Source organism: Meleagris gallopavo, chromosome 12 (genome assembly GCF_905368555.1).
Source record: "Meleagris gallopavo chromosome 12, MGAL_WU_HG_1.1, whole genome shotgun sequence".
NCBI classification, from domain to species: domain Eukaryota; kingdom Metazoa; phylum Chordata; class Aves; order Galliformes; family Phasianidae; genus Meleagris; species Meleagris gallopavo.
Window position 1 is genome coordinate 9304615 of NC_139415.1, and position 20273 is coordinate 9324887.

At 41.6% G+C, this 20273-nt stretch overlaps 1 protein-coding gene across 11 annotated transcripts in view; it reads left to right on the plus strand.

The window, feature by feature from the left end:
• SEMA6D (semaphorin 6D) overlaps window positions 1-20273 on the plus strand; it is a 130181-nt gene that overhangs the window by 105632 nt on the left and 4276 nt on the right. For 3 of the 11 annotated variants that reach the window (XM_031555304.2, XM_085233533.1, XM_085233532.1), the window contains 17 exons: window positions 9576-9732; window positions 10099-10210; window positions 10795-10855; window positions 10964-11026; window positions 11109-11210; window positions 11429-11519; window positions 11803-11922; window positions 12367-12455; window positions 13189-13406; window positions 13515-13646; window positions 13857-14012; window positions 14095-14268; window positions 15009-15149; window positions 15252-15329; window positions 16165-16256; window positions 16604-16660; window positions 18454-18621. In XM_031555304.2, coding sequence (XP_031411164.2) covers window positions 9624-9732; window positions 10099-10210; window positions 10795-10855; window positions 10964-11026; window positions 11109-11210; window positions 11429-11519; window positions 11803-11922; window positions 12367-12455; window positions 13189-13406; window positions 13515-13646; window positions 13857-14012; window positions 14095-14268; window positions 15009-15149; window positions 15252-15329; window positions 16165-16256; window positions 16604-16660; window positions 18454-18621 — 1963 coding nt within the window. In that variant the 5' untranslated portion in view covers window positions 9576-9623. Of the gene's footprint in view, window positions 1-9575; window positions 9733-10081; window positions 10211-10794; window positions 10856-10963; window positions 11027-11108; window positions 11211-11428; window positions 11520-11802; window positions 11923-12366; window positions 12456-13188; window positions 13407-13514; window positions 13647-13856; window positions 14013-14094; window positions 14269-15008; window positions 15150-15251; window positions 15330-16164; window positions 16257-16603; window positions 16661-18453; window positions 18622-20273 lie in introns of those variants that run through there. The other 8 variants (XM_085233534.1, XM_085233538.1, XM_085233535.1 and 5 more) reach the window with 8 other exon arrangements.

Genomic DNA, 20273 nt, shown 5'->3' on the forward strand with positions numbered 1-20273 from the left:
CAGTTTCTTAAACCCAGCACGTGTTTATCAAAGATTAACACTGAGAAGCCGGTAATTTGTTTTTGCTCAGCGAATCGTATTTCTTCATGAAGTGAGTGCTACGTGGATATTTTTAGCAATGTATAGATTTTTTTTTTCTTAATGATAACCTCAAACTAAAGTAATCAAATCCCATGTTTGGGGATTAATCTGATTCCCTGCAAGGGTATAGATAGAATTTTTTTTGTCCTTTGCACCATGGTGCAGGTTTTACTCAGAGTGGATTATGGCTTTTCCTCCCACTAAAGCATCAGGTTTTCATCCTCGCCAGAGACATAACAAGCACCGCTCATGTGGTCTTACATTGCAAGCTATGCCAGCGCAAACCTCAGTGTACTTGGTGCAGCTGGAGAGAAAAATAGACCTGCAGATGTGTATTGTGTGTGGTTCCAATATGATCACTCAGTCACGTTCTTGCACTGGCCCAGTGCTACCAGTGATAACAAAGGTTTTGAGAAACCTTGCAACTGTCTTGGGATCCTGGGAGGCCATCATGGAAGGGAGAGAGGGGCATGCTGCAGTCCAGAGCTCTAAAGCCTCAAGTCCTTCCTCCCTGATCTGCCACAGATTTCCTTATGACCTTGATTCAAGCTCCATGAACAGTATAGTAGTAATTCAATTTTAACTTCCAAAGCTCTGATTTGTGGCTTACACATTGGAAGTAGTGTGCCAGAAATATGGCAACTCATGTTGCTATGCGGTGATACAGCTCAGGCAGAAGATGGGGACTGAGGGCTGGTGCCAGCACCATGTCCTGTGCCAGGCCTGGAGTGGGCTGGCAGCTTCCCATGGGAAGCGGGCAGTTCTGTGGGGCCAGGATTTACCTGGAGTAGTGTGATACGGTGCAGGAACATGTCACAGTGTGGGGACCCAAAGCGAGACAGCTGTCGCTGCATACTGCAGCCTCCAACCTCAAACTGTCAGAGAGGAGCCAGGGAGCAGCAATGGGGCAATAAGTTACCTGACTGCTTTTATATCCATTTAATAACTTCTGCTGAAGGTAAGGTGAGGAGTCAAGCTGGCTCAAACCCTGCAGTAATACTTCTGACTCTAAAGTAAATAAAAGCAAACCAAACCCTCCCCAGTGCCCTGCTGCGATGCCCCCGGTGCTCTCAAGCATCAGTGCACAGGCATCTCTCCAGGAGCCCCCCGTGCTGCCCCAGGCTCACAGCAGCACCCCTGTTGCCGCTCTCCCCCACCATTGCCCATGTCTGTGCATATGCTCACAGATGCTCGCTCACAGACTAAAAAGCAGCAAATATAATAATGTGATCCAACTGTTCAGTGCTAGGCTAGAAAGAAGTGTTTTTCTGCCATTATGTGAAAATTTAGCGTGACTGGAACAGAGTCTGCATTTGATTAGGCAATTTAAGAAATGTAAGAGACTTCATACTGTAGGGCAGTGCTGCAAAACAATTGCTCGGAACATGTTCTAAAATTGGTTTGCCTTCACCAGATTTCCATGTGTTTCTGCACAGCATCTCAAATGAAAATATGAAGAGTCACGTGACAAGGGGCTGCGTTTTGATATTGTAGTAAATAAAAGCAGCAGTTTAAACAATTATTCTAAATACTGAATTGCTTTTGAAAAGAGAAAACACAAAACTCTCCCTTTATTTGCTTTTCAGCCTGGGAAAGACGTTTCATAACGCATCCTTTGACTGTTGTTAGTTAATCTTTAATGCTTAACAAGATAATAGTATTTGTAACTTTGAGCTCAGGCTTCCTCTGGTTTTCCATGACTGCATTTGTACACATAATTGATTATGGCCAGGAAAGTGGCAAAGCACATGCTCTGCATGTACAAAGAGGGAACCGGGTGGCCAGCTATCATACTTGTCCATGCAGAAAAACCAAGGCTGGCTAAAATCCCACTGTTCACTGGTCTCTAGAGGCAGTATTCTTGTAGGCAGGGCTGGCTGGCTGCTCTGGCATACTGATAATACCAGCATGGTGCTTAGGATGCTCTGATGTGATTCTTGCCAGCTGATAATCTCCCTCTCCCCTCCCATTTTCCAGTAGCCATTTCTTTCTCTTTGAAGTGAGCAGTGCCACTTTGCCCAGCAGCTTGAGCCAGCAGACCCGTGCCCAGCGAGGTGCAACACAGCAACACTCCACATGGGGAGCACTGATGGGAAGAGGAGATGCTTTCTGGAGTGAGGTTGATGCCAGCATTGTTTGGGGCATGACCCGTTAGCTGGATATCTTAGAGGGCCCAGCACTGGAGTTGCTCTGGGTGAAGGAGGCTCTGGCATCATGTGCCATGCACATCAGGGCTGAGATCTTCACTGTGCCCACACCTGCGCATACTGGCTCCTACCTGTCCCAGCACTTCCTTATCAGGCGCTGCAGTCTTGCTGTGTAAATCACATCGGCCTGTGTGCACAGTGGGTTCTTGCTTTCCTTACAGCTCTCACTCATGTTTGTAGCAGACTCTTAGAGGATGGAATAGGAGACACTTTGGTCCAGGCTTAGGGTTTTTTTTGAGGTTCTGTGGGTCGCTTTGGTTGTTTCTAACCTATGTCCAAGCCTGTATGTACTATAAGTAATGGGATCTTTGCCATCTCAGTTTGAGACATCGCTGGTTTTCAGGGTGAAAACTCACAATTTGAGATTTCAGACTCAAAAGCACACAGAAAATGCCTGACACCCCATGACCAGCTGTGGGCTGGCAGCACACCCTGTGTGCTCAGCCTGATGGGCTGCAGCCGCCTGCCCCAGTGGGATGGCATTGCATTCTGTGCTTTGGGGTTGGAGCGTGCGTTGCCAGTTCTGCCCACGGACTGTAATTAACAGGGTCAGTGCAGAGAGTGCAACACCAAACCCCAACATCCCTCTCCTCTGCACCCTTCCTTGAACGCTTCTGTGAATAAATGAGCCTTTGCTTGGGCGGTCTCAGCTGGGCATAAGCAGTTTGAATTGATAGAACAGAAGGCCTGCTGAAGTGGTGAATCCAGAGCAGGGTATGAGCTGAAGTGCCTGTGCTTTATCGCCTGCAGCTCAACCCCAGCACACTTTCTAGGGAGCATGTGCTTGCAGGAGTTCTGCACAACAGACAGCAGATCTGACCATAGATATGAGCTGAAATCAAAGGTTGTTTGCAGCTGGAGGATTTTTGTATCACCCCGGTAAAGGAAGGTAGTTAACATTCACTCTCAAAAATTAACTTAAAATAAACATAATTGAAGCAATCACTTATGGTTTGCTCAGCATTTTATTTCCTTTCCAGCTGAAACTATCTTGCATTCAAGTAAATTTTTAATCACAAGACAATTTAGCCCTCAACGTGCACCTAATCAGCCACTAAGCATTTGCATCATTAAAAGTCACCCTATCCGTTTTGCAAGTGTTGTCAGCTTGTTCAGAGGAGAGGGGTGTGCTTTCTGTAATGTTAAAAGCCTGCAAACAACTGGAGTGTAACCAGCAATACCATAAGCCAATTCAGATGAAAGCTGTGATGCTCAGTAGTGGGGTTTCATCGCTAAATATTAAACCTTTTTTTTTTTTTTTTTTTTGTACTTAGGCATAGATCAAGAGGTTAATGCAGAATTCCTTAAAAGAAGTTGTGTTATCTTAAAATAACAGACTTGCTATTTGCACTTTTGTGCTCAATTAATGTCATAGCTCCAAACATCCTAAATTTTTCTTCGGAGAATCAGATGTTAAGACTGTTGTAAGGAGAAGTACGGATGGTGTAGAGCACAGGTTACAAGCTGAGCACGTCTCTATAGGACATAAACATTTTTTTCTTATCTATTTATTTATACATAACAATGCTGTAAGTTTTTAAAGGGACTTCAGTAATAATTTAATCATGCTTCTGTTGTTACAACCACAAATATTTTCCTGTGTTATTTGATAATTAGCTGAAGCAATTTGTCACCAAGCTCCACAATATGGATTTACCACATCATAGCAAATCTCTAGATTTAAATGTACATTAAATCTCTGTGTCAAGCAGTGCCTGCAGGATGTTTCTGAAGTCAGCCTTCATTAACAGAAACATGTTTACGAAAGAACACATCTGAAAAAACAACTTGCAATTGCATCATTAGAAAATCTGTGTGTATATATGACCTGAAATGGGAGAATGATCCCCTGCTTCTCACATACCTGCATGTATATACCCACACAGATTCATAAGGCAGTTGTTGCATCTTATGTAGAGAGCTGTCTGATGTGTAAACAAAAGAGAATTTGACACAGTGAGACATAGAGGGACTAAAAATAGAGAGATGACAAAGAATTTTTTTCTCCCTTTCTGTAGAGTTCAAGCCGTTCAACCCTAGGCAGTGTTGGTCATATATTTTGGCTCAGATCATACAAAATTGTTGTGTTTTCCTGCTCTAATGACCAGCACACTTTGCCCTGCGAGGCCTTCGAGTGACAGCGCTGCAGGTGCTTTGGGCCCTGCCTGGCTGAGGGATGTGACACATCCATGGTGCCCGTGTGTGCACTTTTACAGAGGGCTCAGGGCTCCACAGAAGGCCTGCACCATGGTTGTGTGTTCTGTGCTAAATGTTTAATCTTCCAAAAAGATGGACTCGTTTGACAAGTTCAGCAAGAGCCTGCCTGCCTTTCCTCACTACTGCTGGTGAAGGCAGAGCATCAGCACAGAACCAGTGAGCCCATCTGTGCCTCCTCCCACCTTGTAGCAGGTTGCACCAGCAGTGAGCCACCTGCAGAGCTTCGCTCCCATAAGCACGAATCCCTGCCAGCGCTTCTGCTAGCCTGGTGAGGGCCAGAATCTGAACCAGGCCCTTTGTAGCTTGTGGTTCTCAGCACGAGAGCAATCTGAACATCAAAAGATAAGCCCTGAGGCTTATTATTGTAACCTAACTAATCCTTGGGATACACAAATTTGGGGAGGGAGGTGATAAGACGAGTAGGTTCCCAGTCAGAGACTGACATAACTGTTACTAGGTTACAAGAGGAACTGTCTGTGACTTGTTCTCACCCGGCCAACAGAGCTCTTGTTTGTGATCAGAAAGCTTCAAGGCACTGATATGAGAAACTTCCTGAGCACCTGTGAGCAGGCGTTAGTGGAGGACTTCTCTTTAACTTCTGCCTTATTGGCAGAGTGGTCTCATTTTCAAACTTGCAGAAGGTTCCACGTCAGTAAGGCTAGTTCATGCCCTCAGAGGTGCCAGTAGGAGCTTCTCATGCAGGTAAGGACCACAGAACAGTGGGGATTTCCTGCTTAGTCAGCACCCACAGCCCCGTGGGACTGAGGGAAGCCACGTCTCCAAACGTGACCGAGCTCATGGAGCCGCTCTGCATAGTGCTCAGCATCACTGCTAGCACATGGCTGTGGGTGCCAAGGAGGTGCTGCATCTCAACTGGGAGCCTGATTCCAGCCTGTGGGAAGGGAGGCAGTGCAGTCTTTGAAGCCTCTTTGTGTTATGTGTCTGTTTTTTAGCTTGTTTTTTATTGCAGCCCTATTCTCTTTTGCCTCACCAACCTCTCCCAAAGCAACTTTCAAGATATATTTTCCATTCTGACCTATCTCAAACTTCTGCCTGGATTTGCCATACCACGCTCCCATCTGTGCTTAGCATTTTGCGAAACGTTTATTGTGTTAAGGAGACTTATAATTTTGTTTTGAGCAAATAGAAGATATTGCATCAGTCTGGGTTGAAGCTATTTTGTGCAGCTCTTCTCCAGCTGGCTGCGTGCCCTTTCCCTTCCCCCTCCTCCTACGTGGCAGCGCACGCAGAGCTGACTGATGGAGTGTCACCCGCGCCTTGTCAGAGGCTGCAGAGATTAATGGGCAGGGAACAGCGGCCTCTTCCCCTTCATGTGTGATTGTTTGAAGGAACGGCTCATATTTTAACAGAAGCGATACCCTCCTCCTCTGGGTTCCCTCAGTCAGAGTTGAAGGATGGGACTCGTATCTGAGATTGAAGGGTGCCAAGCATAGGGTCTGTAGGCATCCGGGCCCACTTCTGCCTTCCTCTTGCCCGGCAGAGCTCAGCCTGAAGCTCGTTTCACTCAGGCTGCTCCCTCTGCACCGATGTGGGCTTCTGCCAGCAGCTAACATCACTACCTCTGTTCCTTTGTATTTGCAGACATGATAAGCAGTAGCACAGAGCAGATACCGGAAGGTCTCTGATCTGTTCCTTGCCTTCCTCCCTCAGTGCCCATGGCCAAGTCGTCTCCCATGCTGCAGAAAGAGCAATGCTTGCAACCCAGGGCAGCTCAGGTGCTTTGAGCGCTTTGCTCGCTTGCTGGCTTTGGTCACAAATGTCAGCCCTGGTCTGTGCCTCGATTGCCCGGCTGCAGAACAGGGATAGCAGTGTGGTAATTTCCAAAAGATTGCATTTGCCATGAATTATTTCCTAGCATTTCTAAAATTTATAAGAAAAATTAATTAGAGACTGGTCTGGATCCTGGCTGCGGAAAAACAATCAGACCCAGAGTATGATTGTTTGCTACATTTTCTTGAGCGTAGACATTGTCAGCATTTCGTAATCAACTGTTCTGGTCCAAAGAGATACTTACTTGTTATTTGTAGTCCACAGTAGTGACTTCCATAATAGGTTTGACTGAAACAGGAATGGCTTTCACACCAGCATATCTGAGCGTACCAGAAGCATACACCTGGCTGTCATAAAGCCCTGTTCCAAGGGCTTTTCTGATTATCTGCAGAACAGCTGCTCTTCAAGTTCATTATCTTTGCAGTGGTTCTGATCTCAAGTTTGTGTCCAGCCAGCTAAAAGTTGCATTTAAATGCCTCTTAAAGCAGGTGCCTTTGGTCAGTGTGTTAGAAATCAGGGTACTGTTCATTTTCAGGAAATAATTTAATGAGCAAAACATTAAGGAAACCTGAGCTGACCTGGGTGGGTATGGGATGCTGACCCCATCCAGTTCTGTACGTAAGTGTTACCACCTCTTCTGCGTTCTTACAGTTCGTATCCGGTGTATATTCAGAGTTTTCAGGGTTTTTTCTTGAGGAATCCATAAATGTGGGTTTGTTTCAGTTCCCGATGCAGTCTCTGGGGAAACACATCCCATAGTTTTACATTTACAAAAGTTTGCCTTGTTTTCTAAAGACTACAAGTTGGGATTACAGCGTGCTGAATTGTGACCCTAGCTGAGAGAACGATCTCATTCTTGGTGTATCTGGTGTTTTGGTTGTTTCCTTTCTGGTTTTCTGACAGTGGTATTTTTAGGTCATGGCTGTAGTGACCCATACACAGCAAACTGCCCTTTTGTTCTCAGCCACCTTCTGAGTCCAGAACACAGTATTTGCTTTTGTAAAGGAAATTTCATGCAAGTTTCAAATTTGTTGTCCCCATTGAATTCTTCCTCGATGAGATGCTGGGAGGAAAGAGGAAATAAAGAAACTCTTCCTAATATTTGCCCGTACTAGCAGAAGTTGTACAACTTCAAGGCTGTGTGCATTTTGCAGCCGGGATGTGTCTTTGAGTCACAGTGTGCAGCCATGAACCACCTCATCTTCTAAGCTAAGTTTCCAGGGCTGGGAGACCGTCTTGCTTGGTCCCTGCTTGTATTCATTCATTCTCTAAGAAAGCGAGGCTTCAGGGAGGGCTTTTACTCAGCACTGGATAGATGTTCCTGCCCAGCATGTGCCAGTTAGGTGCCTCCCTTCCTCTCCTCTCCCTGGGACAGCAGTGGGGCGGATATTTGGAGTCTGCTTCAAAAAAGGGACCATGTAACCACTAATGATTTGTTATTGTGTCTGGGAGCCACTGTGCTGCAGGACTTTGCTGAAATGTGCTTTCGCAAGAAAGATCTAATTTGACTAACTTTATTAATTCCAGTTTGTTTTAAGTTTGCTCATTAGTAATGTAATGCAAGATGCTTCAGCTGGAGAGGCCATGTCAGGACAAGGAGGAGCAGAGGGAAAGTGCCAGGAATCATTAGTGTTTATTAACCACTGCGCTCATCAATCTTGAGTGAGAGCACAGCCCATCCGTTCTAGACGGGTGGCCTGGGATACAGGAATATCATTAACAGAGGAAAATGCTCCTTTTCAGGTCAGTCTGTGATGACCAGGCGTTCAGACAACACCCACAGTCACACTGCCCTCACCAAACTGCGCCTGCACTGCCACTGGTCTCCTCACAGTCTGACCTGAACTCAGAGAGCTCAGCAGCTCTGTGCATGGAAGGAGCCTTGCCCCTAGCCAGCTGTAGGATTAATTAACAAATACAGTTTTCTCAACCCAAGTAAACATTACTAAAAGGTTAAGTGTTGTTATGAAGGGGTTTTTTTAATTGCTTTTCAAATTATTAAATGATTAATACTTAAGTGCTTTGCTGGATCAGGCCTGGCACTTTGTGCTGGCAATGGATACATCTCACAGCAATTTTAATGCTAAAATCGAAAGGCTTTTTCTTTTTTTTCTTCTGTTTAGAGAATGCATTTAATAACTGATTCCAGCAACTGCACGGCATTGGAGTGGTGACTCAAAGCTCTGACCTGTGAATCGGGGCTGAATGAATGCTTCCAAAAGGTTGGAGGAGGGAATAGTACTCCATTTGCCAGGCTTCTAATGAGAAATATAACCCCTGCCCAGACCACTTGTGGTTGTTACAGATCGCATTTCACTTTGAGATGTTTTCTTGCATCCTACCCAAACTGCAGCTTGAGTAGTTGAGCTCTGCTCACTAAAATATCTCTGCAGTTTAATTGGAGAAGCAATGTTTCCATTCCCCTCTTAAAAACTTTGCTGCATAATATTGTGCTGCTATCACAATATGTGCTGTGTAATCTATAGAGCATATACCAAACAACCAAAAGCAAACAAAGCAAACCCTGAAAGCTGCTGGTGAGTTGCAAGCTTTTGTTGGTAGTGGTTGGAATTGGGGGAAGGCAGGATCTTAGGCAGCACATACAGCACCATGATTGGAGTCTTTTTGCCACACTTGCATATCATGCATCAAATCCTGTTGCACTACCAAGGCAGCGTTTGTGCATTTTCTGTGCACATGTGTGAACCACAACACCAGGCATCTGGTCCCAGATAGAAAGGCTTTTGCAATGAGCATGTTAGGCTTAGCGTTGTGATGGCGCAGCCTAGAAACAAGCAATAATTTTAAAACATGGAATGACTGTTCAGACAGATTGCGTGTGTCATGACTTTTTGTGGATAAGATTTAGGCTTTTTATGGAGAAAGGATGTTATTGGATGACATTCGGTGATAGAGGGGATGGAAAGAGATTGCAGTTTAATTAAAATTCTAATCCGAAGTTTGACAATTTTTCTTGCCAGGTCAGCAGCCTGCATGTTCTGTTTATTATTCCCATGAATTAAATGGGCTGGCGATCATCAGCTTCTTCGGAAATGCCTGTAAATCCACCTAAAAATTAGCAAACACCCAGATGTTTCAGAGCAGCTTTGAGCAGGGATATGACATGAGGGTTTTCTACCAGCGTGCGCACAGGAGCCTCTCATAAGCACCACTGCTGGTGCCAGTGCTCAAATGCAAAGGAGATGCACCGTTTGCAGTAGGAAGTCACAATGCTTGTCCTGCACTGCTGCAATCTCACAACCCTGTTCCTGTTTTCAGGTAGTTTAACGGTGTCTCCAGGAAGGCAGCACCCATCGTTCACCAGCCATGAGGCTTCCTCTGCTGTGCGCCTCTGTGATGCTAATGAGTCTGTCCCAGTGCCGAGCTGTCAGCTTTCCTGAAGATGAGGACCCTATTAACATTGTTGACTACCACTGTAAGTAATCTGCAAATGGTGCCAACCACTGGGGAAAGGCTTGCTTTTTTTTTTTTTTTTTTTAAATCCCTGGGAAGTTGAGAAAAAGATCTGTTTCCTTTCAAATTGAAATGTGTTTACTGGCTTTGTATCTTTAATAGAACACTTAATCATTTTCTTAAAAAAGCAATCAGAAATACAGCAATAACTTCAGGAAAAAGAACGTTTGCTGACATTAGCCATCTTTTTTTCATTTATATTCAAGACATTACTCAAGGAATTTAGTTTAAACCCTTCTACACCTAGTATATACAGCTAATCAATGCCATATATTGATTCTTTAGCTCTATAATCCTGAGTGATGGTGTAGCCCACTTTTACTTGCAGATTCAAGGCAATATCCAGTATTTAGAGGACGCCCTTCAGGCAATGAATCTCAGCACAGACTGGACTTCCAACTGATGCTGAAAATTCGAGACACACTTTATATCGCTGGCAGGTAATTTTCCTTCAGTCAGTTCATTAGATTAAAATTCTTTTCTCTTCTGGTTTTGCATTAATGTGTAAAATTCATTTAGAAAAATCTGCAGAATATGATAAAAATTAGAACTGGGGGAGGACTTCCCTGAGAAATACACCGTATCTATGACCAGCGCATGGAAATTGGATTTGAAGGCTGCAGTTACTGTAGTTACGCTAAACCCAGTGATCAAATAGTCTTCTCCCTCTTTTATATTCCTGCTCTGATAAAAACCTCTCCTGATTATGTTAAACTTGGACTGACACATCAGGGATGCAGGAAATGAGTATGAAACACTTCAGTGTTTAGAGTCTGGATTAGACTTCAGCATAATGGAAAGGCAGAGTAAGGAAGAACTGGACAGTGTGAGTGCTATCTAAGGACCACACCAACAAGAGTCACCACCGCCCTGTGCTGCCCATGTCCAAACCTCTCACGTTTGTGTTGCACACAGAAAATCCATAAGCATTTAATAAAAACTTCTTGTCTAACAAAATAGATTTATCAAACTAAGTCTAACTAATTAATGAATTGATTTGTGTCTTTTTATTGCTTGCAAACAGGGATCAAGTTTACACTGTAAACTTGAATGAAGTTCCAAAATCAGAAGTTACTCCAAGCAGGGTGAGTAGATAAAAGAATGGCAAAGGAGGGCTGTTTTTTTTTTTTCCTTTTCCTTTTTTTAAGGCTTTTTTTGAAATGAAAATGAAATTTCTGGTTTGATTTGAACAGAAATTGACATGGAGGTCAAGGCAGCAGGACAGAGAGAACTGTGCTATGAAAGGAAAACATAAAGTAAGTTTATCCATGCATTGTCATACACAAATGTGAATTATATATTCAGAAATGCGATTAATACATTTTAATCTCTTTTCAGGATGAATGCCATAACTTCATTAAAGTCTTTGTTCCAAGAAATGATGAGATGGTGTTTGTCTGTGGAACAAATGCATTTAATCCTATGTGCAGATACTATCGGGTAAGAATATTGAATATGTCATTAAGGTGTTACTGGTTTTGCTTGCCCCAATTATGCTGTAGCAAATACAGCCAGCGTGACTGAGAGTGTTTCAAGGTGAAATAAAACCAGACAGAAGCCAATTTGCCAAATTAAGTTTTGAAAAAAGACAACGTTATGTTTTTTGCCAGTATACAAAACAGAAATGACAGTGTCACCCATTTATTTTTCTTCTCTAGCTGAGTACCTTAGACTATGATGGGGAGGAAATTAGTGGTTTGGCAAGATGCCCATTTGATGCCAGACAAACCAATGTCGCCCTCTTTGCTGGTAAGAACTTTTGCTTGTAATGAGTCTAAATGATTAATGACACTAAAGGAGCCAGGGAGCTTTTAAAGCTAGCACAGGAAAGCTAAAGGTGTCAAGGTGCCTCTGCTCTTAAAATTTTTAAAGGGCCTCCAAAGGATAAGAAGCTGACCTGTTAATAAATAGGTTAGATCAATTTGGGGAAGAACGGCAGTAAAATAAAAAGGGGCGGGGGGAATACAGACTAGTCAGAATACTGTAGATTATTAAAGGCCTCTTAATACTACATTTTCAACTTCTGTTTTAGATGGAAAATTGTATTCAGCAACAGTAGCAGATTTCCTGGCAAGTGATGCTGTTATTTATCGCAGCATGGGAGATGGATCTGCCCTAAGAACAATAAAGTATGATTCCAAATGGATAAAAGGTAATTTGGGGGAGTATCTTCCCGTATATGTGGTGAATGTAATTTCAGCAGCACAGAGGTCAGATAATTCACAGCCAGCGTGCTTTACACACGTGCCACAGCATAGCAAACATGCAGCTTTCAATGCAGCGTGATCACAGTAAGAAAGCGCCTAATAACCAATAAAGCAATTTTTTGTTGTTGTTAAATGCATCAGTGAATGATACCTGAGCTGAAATGCAATTCCTTTGAGACTAGTTTTTATAGTCTGTTAGCCAACACTAAAAGCCTTATGGTTCATTTGAGCGCACTCATATTTGGACATCCTAAAGTGTCTGGAGGGGTGGAGGCAATGTTAGCTGGTGTGGACCTGTGGGAGAAGCCACTGAGCTGCACAGTGCAGCCAGTGTTGTATGCTGACGGAACAGTTCTTTGAAGTAACTTTCTCCTTGCTCTTTATTACAGAGCCACACTTTCTCCATGCCATAGAATATGGGAACTACGTGTATTTCTTCTTTCGAGAAATTGCTGTAGAGCACAATAATATAGGCAAGGTGGGTATCCTTCCAGCAAGCTCTCATGAGCCTTGGCAGAATTAGATCATCCAAAAAGTAGCAGTAACAAGTACAGCTTACAATGTGAAATAAGGCTGTAGTACCAAATTTATGCAGTTATTCCAAAATTATAGTTTACAGGCAGAGAAAAAAAGCATAACAGTGCATTCTTCTACCAAAAAGTTATTGGTATTCTTCATGTCTTGCAGTTAGGAGAGCTCTATGCAGGTATCTTTTGGTATAGCTGTTGCCTTAACACATGTGACAGTTAATGGAATATCTAGGTTTTTTTTTTTCCATGCTTATAAAAGAAACAAAAGAACACAAAAGAAGAGTTTCAAAGAAGTTTCTCTAATGTCCGTAGATATTGAATAATTCAGTCATACCACTGCAGAGTATAATGCTAATGCCTCACCATGGAAGGATATTCTATAATAAATTATTAACTTCTTTACACGTGATTAATTAAAGTCTTTAAATCTCACTAACAATATGATTTTGAATGGAAAAAAAGTGGGGACAAGCTGGCAAGTTGCATTTGCTTGGCGATGCATTAAGATGCCTATGCACTAGCAGCTAAACATTGTTTGCTTTCTTCCTTTCTGCACAGATAAGTGGCAACTGTATCCTGTTAAAATTATCTGCAGTGTTTTATTAACAGCTCAGAAACAAGCACTTTTGCCCTAGAATCTCTCAACCCTTCCTTCCTTTCCCATTTTTCCGCCCTTCACAGGCCGTGTATTCCCGTGTGGCACGCATATGCAAAAATGACATGGGGGGTTCCCAGAGAGTCCTGGAAAAACATTGGACATCCTTTCTGAAAGCTCGGCTCAACTGCTCTGTTCCTGGGGATTCGTTCTTCTACTTTGATGTTCTGCAGTCTATCACAGACATAATAGAAATCAATGGAATCCCCACGGTTGTCGGTGTATTCACTACACAGCTTAACAGGTGAGAGATGAGCAACTTCACATCAAAGGTAGTTCTCCGGCTCTCTCTTGCACTGAGATTGGTGCTATTGTAGGCTGAGTTCTTGCAACTCTTTTTCTTATTTTACAGCATCCCTGGTTCAGCAGTGTGTGCTTTCAGCATGGATGACATTGAGAAAGTCTTCAAAGGGAGATTTAAAGAACAAAAAACTCCTGACTCTGTTTGGACAGCTGTACCTGAAGACAAGGTACCAAAGCCAAGGTAAAAAGTTTTTCCTCATGGTACTATAAAGTTGTCCTTGTAAAGACATACTTTAAATCAGCTGCACTCTTGAGTGTTGTATTGGTTAAAAAAAAAAACAAAAACAAGCAGAGCTTTACTCTTCAACCATAAGGATGCTCATTAGCAGGCTGCCTTCTCTCATTAACTGTAATACCAAGAGGGGAAAAAACAATGTTGTTCTCCTTTCAGACCTGGCTGCTGTGCAAAACATGGCCTAGCAGAAGCTTACAAAACCTCCATTGATTTCCCAGACGAAACATTGTCCTTCATCAAATCTCATCCTTTGATGGATTCAGCTGTTCCCTCAATCATTGAGGAGCCTTGGTTTACCAAAACACGCGTCAGGTATGACATCATTCAAAAAATGAAGCATGTGAAAACAAGAAAGCATGCTGTTTGTTAATGTTATGTCTTTTGGCCTTGATAGATACAGATTGACAGCAATTGCTGTAGACCACGCTGCTGGACCACACCAGAACTACACAGTCATATTTGTTGGCTCTGAAGCAGGAGTAGTACTTAAAATCTTGGCAAAGACCAGACCTTTCTCTTTGAATGACAGTGTGTTACTGGAAGAGATTGAAGCATATAACCACGCAAAGTAAGTATTATGAGAACACCTGAAATATGCAGCTCTTTATCTAGTTTAGTACCAAGCTAAACAAAAATGATAGTGAACCAAAACTAATTCATTAATGCCAACTTCATTGCTTGTTTGTCATTTCACAATGTCTCTCATGTTGAATAACCTGAAAATATTTGGTTATTTGCCATTTTGCTTGGGTTGAGTGAACATCATAATTCCACTGAAGTGACGTCAGTGATACAGTCTAATTCTTCCACAAATACACTTCTTCCTGAATATCAAACATCAGAACAATCTGCTGCTCTTAGAAAGAAATGATGAGAGCTTATCTTGAGTATTTCTCAACAGTAACCAATAATATATAAACTGTATCTAATCATTGTAAACTTGTTTACTCTGGAGTGAAGAATTTGGGAGTGGAAGCATTCCAGTTAGACTGGCACCCAGTTAGAACTCTTGTTCTGTGCTGTTGAAATATTTATGCCAACTGTGAGAACAAAAAAAAAACAAACAAAAAAATTTTCCCCACATGTTCAAAATAGTCACCTAGCTGTAAATAAGAGTCAGAAGCCAGCATCTGGTAACCCATAGGTCTGTTTGCTAATCATTCAGCAGAGACTAATAAGTAACATTTATATATGTAAGAAGTCTAATTTCAGTATCTACATGGACTGTAATAAATAGTTTTCAGTGTAAACTCTGATCAAAGTACTACAGTTGTAAAACAGCGGCTTCCCATTATTTTTGCTGTCCAGGTGTAATGCTGAGAACGAGGATGACAGAAGAGTCATTTCCCTTCAGTTGGATAGAGACCACCATGCTCTGTTTGTGGCGTTCTCCAGCTGTGTCATTAGAATTCCTCTGAGCCGGTGTGAGCGTCACGGGTCATGTAAAAAGTACGGCCCCGTTCCTGAACTCCCCTTAAAGGAAGGGTGCCAACATCTCTAAAGAAGGAAGCAAAAAAAATGCATGATTTTTTGGGTTTTTTCTCTTCCAAGGGCATGTATTGCTTCTCGGGATCCATACTGTGGCTGGTTAGACCACGAGGTGTGTGGGAGAGTGACACCAGGCATGCCGTAAGTACTACTATTCAAATTAGGCCAACATCTCTACTCTGTATTTTACTCTGATAGACTACAGGGGGCTGTGTCCTGTGCCTGTTCCCCTTACACTTTATTAATAAATCTCCATTTTTCCTAGAGCTGTTTTTCTTAGGTACTATACATGTAAAGAGAACAGAATGCTTAAGTCTGACCTAATTATGCAATCTCTAAGTGAAGACTTCAGTGGAAGTTTTACATGTGTGTGTGTGAGAGGACAAGCAGACTTGTAGGATGAGATGTTGGAAGCAGGAAGTCAACAAATTGCTGCCTGTAAACCTGTGCAATTCAGACAGGGCAGTACACACCACCTCCTCCCAGGCATGCTCACAGTCAGTTGCAAATAGGAAAACACAGGTTTCAGACTTGGAAAAAAAAAAAAAGTAAGATTTTGCCTCCACGCTGAGGCTAGGGTGATAAATATACATATCAAAGGCTTTTTGCACAAATCAAGTCAGTAATATAGAGTGCATTAGCAGCTGTATCTTAAAAGGAAGCCTTTGTAGCAGGGCAGCAAACTTCGACCAGTATAATTGCATAGTTGTACCCAAAACCAAGAGTACGCCCAATGTAGAAGATCCAGTGAGTTTGCTATGAAGAAAATATGATCTTTTCGGTTTCCTAGCATAAGCATGTATATACAGTGTTAAAGCCCAGATATAATTAACTCATATATTTTGTAAAACATGTTTTTTGGTCTTACGCTATTGCTCTTGCCTCTCTAAGGTGACAGAACAAGTATGATTCAATTTCTTGCCTCCAGAAAAAAAACAATCACCATTTGTTTCCCTGTTAATACTGTTAATTGCAGGTTCTCTTTGTTTGTTTCATACAACCACAGCACTGGAGGATATGTACAAGATGTGGAATATGGCAACACAGCGCAGCTTGGGGACTGCCATGGTAAGACATAGCCATTGCTTTTCATTTGTAATGTCTCAGCTATAGTCTGTGGCCACACTTTGCTGTAGATGTTAAATTTATTATGAGCTTTTCGGTAACATGAACGCATCACCTGGTGTAACTGTGAATGTTCACAAAGCTGAGCTTTTTTGGTCCTGTGTGGCAGAGTTTTGTCTTTCTTCTCCTTCACCAATTTGCAACTATTTGGGGTCTACAGGAAAGTATTGAAGAATTTATTTTTTAAAAGCAGTAATATTTTAGTTTTTATTTCCCGTCACTCAGGTCTGAGATCTTTTGCTTTCTTTTTGTTACTTTTTACTGATTACTTGTTCCTTTAATTCTTTTAGAAATTTTGCCTACTACAGCTACACCAGATTACAAAATATTTGGGGACCCAACATCTGGTTAGTTTTTTTTTAATTTTTTGAATTAATGACCTTTACTTTCCTTCAGTTCAGCATTTTCAGCCCTTTTTTCCTTCCTTTTGCACAGTTGGCAATCCTTCATTTTTGTGCTTTTGCTCATGTTCCCACTGATGGTAAAGATAGTGAGACTCTTCTCACTCAGCACTTCACCCTGTGTAGTCGCATGTTAACAGCTCATTATTTATTGAGACATCTTTTATTAAAGAGCCTGATTAACATAGATGACATCTTCACTGCACGAAAGTCCACTAAGCTTTACTCTGTATCCCAGCCATGCATTTGTGAATGCCCCTGTTGGTCATCTCTAGTAGATGAATGGCAGAATTTCATCATCTTCCTCCTTACCTCTCCTTTTCTCCTTCCTCCTTTCCCAGCAAGCTTTTGGCACAAATACACATTTTCTAAAATGTGTATTTTCTATATTTTTAAAATGTTTTAAGTAGTTTGTGCTAATGGAAAAAAATATCACAAACTGTCTAGCTTAATGAGCAGTTGTGTAGACAAAGGTGGCTTAGAAAATTTTAAGCATTGTTGTCAAATGGACTTTCACATCCTTTCTACTTTCAGAGATTTTTTTTCTAACAGTGTATTTGCTGTCAGCCCTTGGTGTGTTCCAGGAGTCAGGACCCAGTGCTCCTCTGTTGAACTCAAAAGCAGAACCTTGTTGTTGACTTCAACAGGAACAAGCCTGAGCCCTGATTTTTCTAGTGTTTGTTTGCTCCTGGAACTTGGTCTCTTGTTTTCAAACCAAGGGCACATTCCTCACTGGCAAATCTGAAAAGAATCTCTTTGTATGCTTCATTTGTAAAAGTGTGACAAATTATTTTTGTTCACGTTAGTTTCTGATTATATTTCTGTAACTTGAAGTAATGTCTGAGACAAGTATCTTCCATAGGTATATATACACACCCGTAATATAATTTAGAGATTCAATTAGGAAAGCAAAACAAAACTGTGTCATTTGGAAATGCTTATCAAGCAAATTTTCAACCTGGTCTTTTACAATAGATACAATTTAACCTGTTTTTCAAGTCCTGATTGAGTGTGCTTTTGGAGTACTGTCAGATTCTGAGCTGCAGCCATTTGTGCCTAGACCTATAGGGACAGTGAATACAAAATACTTGTGTGCAAAGTAGTCTTTGGATTGTAAACCCAGTTTGTTTCCTCCTCGTGCATTTTCACATAGGCAATAGTGATTCTGTTCAGTAAGTGTACTACAAAGAAGCCAAGATCTATACAGTACTGTTCCTTAAGAGCCATTACAAAATAGAGGTTAAAAACATTCCTTTCATCGTCCCCTCAAGAAATGGCTTATTCAGCAGTTCCTGGTGTACTCTTGCAGCACTAATGGCGCCAATCTGGTTTCTGAGGAGTAACCTGTAGTAAGCATGTATCTTTCTAAGTAATTTTTTTTTAAGATGTGTAGAAGGTAATGGAATATGTTGTCTCCAGTGAACAGTATAGCAATTAAGTAGAGTAAGTTCTGCTTTTCATCTCCACCAGTTGCTTACGTTAACTTTTGCATTGCTTTCATGTTTGACTTCTCTGGCTTTTTGGCTAGCAACTGTTGATGTTTTAATGTATTTTTGTCATACTTAAAAGTTTTGAATCAATTGATTTTAATCAGCCCTCTGTAGTTCTGTGGGCTGCATTTTGCTCTGTCAAGTAACCTCCCATTAAAAGCTGTCTGCAGCTATAGCTTAGATATACCGTGAAACAGTGAGGAAAGCCTGACTGTAATACACATTAATAAAATCTGTTTGCCACCACAGACATGAAGTTCTCCTCAGCTTCCATTACCACAATGGCAAGTATCCCAGTTATATCACCTAGAGTGATTGGTTCCTGGAAACCTAAAGTGACTGGCTCTCGGAAATTTGTAGTTCAAGATGACCCAAACACTTCTGATTATTCTGATCCATTATCAGGTGTCCCAAAGGGTAAGGCCTTACCAGGGAATACATTGCAGCTGAATGGAAACCTGATAGTCTCAGCATTTTCTAAGGTTTAAATGTGACAGCCGTGATTGTTGGGCTATATTTCATACCCATTTCCTATGAATATGCAGACAGTGCAATCATGATTCTCATACCTCTTTAACCAGCATACGAAGTGCTGCTTAGAGCTTATAATGGGGAGATGCAGATGCAGGTGCTCAGCATCTCAGTTTTGGGGTGCTCCAAAATTCCCATTAAAATCAGTGGGTGCACTAAAAAAAAAAAAAAAGGATGTATCTGCACCTCTGGTGGTTGTTTTCAAATAAGTCTAGTTTGGAAAAGAATGTTAGTCCTTGTGAGCAGTTGCTTACAAGAGCTCAATTTTCTCGTTGTTTTGCTTTTGGTTTTGTTTTTTTTGGGGGGGAGGGATGGGAGTAGGGGAGGAACCGAAGCAAAACTCAGCTCCGTGACAGATTCATGTTTTAAGTGGGGCACATCCCAAACTCCTCCTGCCTGCAGCACTTTTGTGAAAATGTGGTCAGATCTGAGTAAGGATGTACTGAATTTCCATTCTCTGGATATGAGGATCCAATTACAAATAATCTCCTCGGTACATGGAGGCATAGACACAGTTTTTAATCTGAACACAGGAAGAAACATGTACCACATGTAATTCATCTTTCTGTAGCTGTTCTTTCAGCTAAGTGAAGCTTTGATTAGGCTCTTACAGCAACAAAGATTTCAATTCAGCAGGACTATTGCAGTCAATCAAAGACTCAAGAAGCTTCCAACTCCATAAAGAAAACTTAAAAGAAGTCTTCATCAGTGCACAGAATAGCAGGGTGACAGGCATGTTTGCACAATTCTGTATTCTGAAAAAAATCTCTCTAGCCAAAAAACATTTCTGTTTTTATTACCATTCACCAAAACATATCAGGTTTCCTATCAGCCATTACAGCAGTGCATTTGTCATTTTAATTTGTTGCAGTTACTTTCCATTTTGCTTTAAGTTTTTTTGTTATCATTTGCTCTTGGTTCTGAATCACATTTTGTGTCATAGCTATTAGTGAACTTTACTCATGTTCTTCTTCTGCACTGTACCATTAAAATCTATAGCCCTGAAAGTTAACAATTGTCAAAGGCCTTGCCTCTAACAAAAATGAATCTGTAGCTTCAGTCTTGCTCTTTTGTTTGAATGTCCTTTGGGACAGTTAACACAATTACTTCCATTAAGAACTAACATTATCTTAGCTGCAAGATGTCTGTGGTTGCTCTAAAAAATCTCAAGAAACAAAGGGAGCTGGTTAATACGTGAATCACAAACTAATCCAATATTCAACTTTGTCTAAACAAAAAGTTCTCTAGATTTTAACACTGTATAGTAACTTAACCTTGCAAGGTGTGTTTTTTTTTTCTATATTATGCAAGTATTCTTTTTTGTTATTGACTATAAGTAGAAAGGAAAACTTGTGCTTTAATCGAATGCTGTAATCTTTAACTTAAAAAATTGTATGCTTACCTTATCAAACTGTGCCATTCCAAGGCTAGCGAGCTGTGGATGGATTAGTTTACAAGTTTTGCACCATATTATATTGATGTGGTTTTAACAATGCAGTACGTAAGTTAGACAGTTCTATGTAACATTTGCATAATCC